Genomic DNA, 2,256 nt, shown 5'->3' with positions numbered 1-2,256 from the left:
AGGGAAATATTTTTTCTTGGATATTCTTTCATTTTTAATTTTTTTATTATTTTATTTTATTTTATTTGTTTTAATTAATTTATTTATTTTGAGACAGAGTTTCACTGTGTCACCCTCTGTAGAGTGCTATAGCATCACAGCTTACAGCAACCTCAAACTCTTGGGCTTAAGCAATTATCTTGCCTTAGCCTCCCAAGTAGCTGGGACTACAGGCGCCTGCCATAATGCCCAGCTATTTTTTGTTGCAGTTGTCATTATTGTTTAGCTGGCCTGGGCTGGGTTCAAACCCGCCAGCCTCGGTGTATGTGGCTGGCGCTGTAACCACTGTGCTACGGCTGCCAAGCCCAATCCCCAATTGTTTTAAAATACTGTCAGGGGCATTTCCCCTGTATGAGGGCTCTTGACTCTATGACACACCCCAATACCTCACTGTGCAGAGGGCATCTATCCCCTAGAGAGGACAGGGAGTGAGGATGTTGTTTGCTCTGCAACTTCTCTGACAATCCCAAGCCATGTGGGCACAGATCACCCATGAGACTGGCATGGTAACATAGTTGGGTTTTGGGACATGGGGCTGGGCTGAGGTGGGCTGGGGGCTCGCTGAGGGGTGGGGGAATGGGGAGACAGGGATACCAGAGTCAGCCTACTTGGGTGAGGAGCGGGTGTAGAATGGTGCCTGCAGGATCCCAGCTGGAAACACAATCTCATTCTTGGTGGGTGAGTAGTAGGCATTCACCATGGGTGGTGTCATACTCCACCTGCAAAAGACACACACGCTCAAGATCTCAGGTACAGCTGATGGGCAGGTTGGGGGGACAGCCCACCTGGAGGGCAGCTTAGAGACTGGTATCAAGAACCCTAAAAGTGTAGATTCCTCTTGACCCTGGGCCCATGAACACGCAAGTATAAGCAGCGGCACTGTTTTTGAGGGGAAAACTAGAAGACACCTGACTGTCCATAAATAAGAAATTGGTTAAATGCACTACATCACATCCCACAGTAGAACGCTGGGGATCCTACAAAGAGCAAGATGGACCATTAGATATGGAAACGTCATCATTATCTAGGCTCGAAATATATCTATAGCAATTCTCAAAGTGTGGTCTGTGGACCCTGGGAGAAGGAATCCCCAAGACTTTTCCAGGGGGTCCTTGAAGTCAAAATTATTTTCATCATAATATTAAGATGTCATTTGCCTTTACCACTGTACCAACATTTGCACGGATGATACAGAAAGTTAAGCGGGTACAACTGTCAGAGCCTAAGCATGAATCAAGGCAAGTTCAGGTTACTGAGTTTGTCACCAGCCTGGTGTATTCAGAACAAATAAGCCATTTTCACTTAGAATACATTTAAAGAAGGAGCAAATTAGGTGGTGCCTGTGGCTCAAAGGAGTAGGGCACCAACCCCATATACCAGAGGTTCAAACCCAGCCCTGGCCAAAAACTGCAAAAAAAAAAAGCGCAAATTAATTAAATCTAGATCCCTAAATAGACTACATTGTTCTTTTTTGTTGTTGTTTGTGTTTAAAGATAGGGTCTTGCTCTGTTGCCCAGGCTGGAGTGCAGTGGTGCAATCATAGCTTACTGTAACCTCGGACTCCTGAACTCAAGCAATCCTTCCATCTCAGCCCCCTGAGTACCTGGAATTACAGGTGCATGCCACCATGCCCAGATTACTTTTATTTGCTTTTTTTTTTTTTTTTTTTTTTGCAGTTTTTGGCTGGTGGTTTGGTGGTTTGAACCCGCCACCTCTGGCATATGGGGCCAGTGCCCCACTCCTTTGAGCCACAGGTGCTGTCCCTTTATTTGCTTTTGGTAGAGATGAGTTTCCATAAATTGCCCAGGCTGGTCTCAAACTCTTGGCCTCAAGTGATAATCCCACTTTGGCCTCTCAAAGTGTTGGGATTATAGGTGTGAGACACCAAGGCTGGCCAAGATGATTTAACAATCCTCATGACCAAATGAGAAAGCCACAGAGAGCATTTCTGCTTTTGTCATGGACCACCATTGGTGCTGTTAGGACTGATAAACTACGGAATTTCAGACTTCGATATTTAGTAGACATTTTCCTAAAAATGAATAAAGCAAGCTTATCACCTTAAGGAAAACAACTCACATCATTTGTTGCCAATGATAAAAATAGGAATTTTCAATAATTTTTTTTTTAAAGTTCAACGTTTCAAGCCAAAATAAACATTTTGAAAATCTTATCTTGGCCACTACAATTTCTTTCTTTCTTTTTTTTTTTTTTTTT

At 43.7% G+C, this 2,256-nt stretch overlaps 1 protein-coding gene across 2 annotated transcripts in view; it reads right to left on the bottom strand.

The window, feature by feature from the left end:
- Positions 1-2,256, bottom strand: part of ECE1 (endothelin converting enzyme 1) — a 113,539-nt gene that overhangs the window by 7,283 nt on the left and 104,000 nt on the right. For both annotated transcript variants that reach the window (XM_012801552.2, XM_012801551.2), the window contains exon 15: positions 648-758. In XM_012801552.2, coding sequence (XP_012657006.1) covers positions 648-758 — 111 coding nt within the window. The remainder of the gene's footprint in view (positions 1-647; positions 759-2,256) is intronic.

The sequence above is a fragment of the Otolemur garnettii genome, unplaced genomic scaffold (assembly GCF_000181295.1).
Source record: "Otolemur garnettii isolate 467f Iridium unplaced genomic scaffold, OtoGar3 scaffold00009, whole genome shotgun sequence".
NCBI classification, from domain to species: Eukaryota; Metazoa; Chordata; class Mammalia; order Primates; family Galagidae; genus Otolemur; species Otolemur garnettii.
This window is presented reverse-complemented; position numbering and strand designations above follow the sequence as displayed.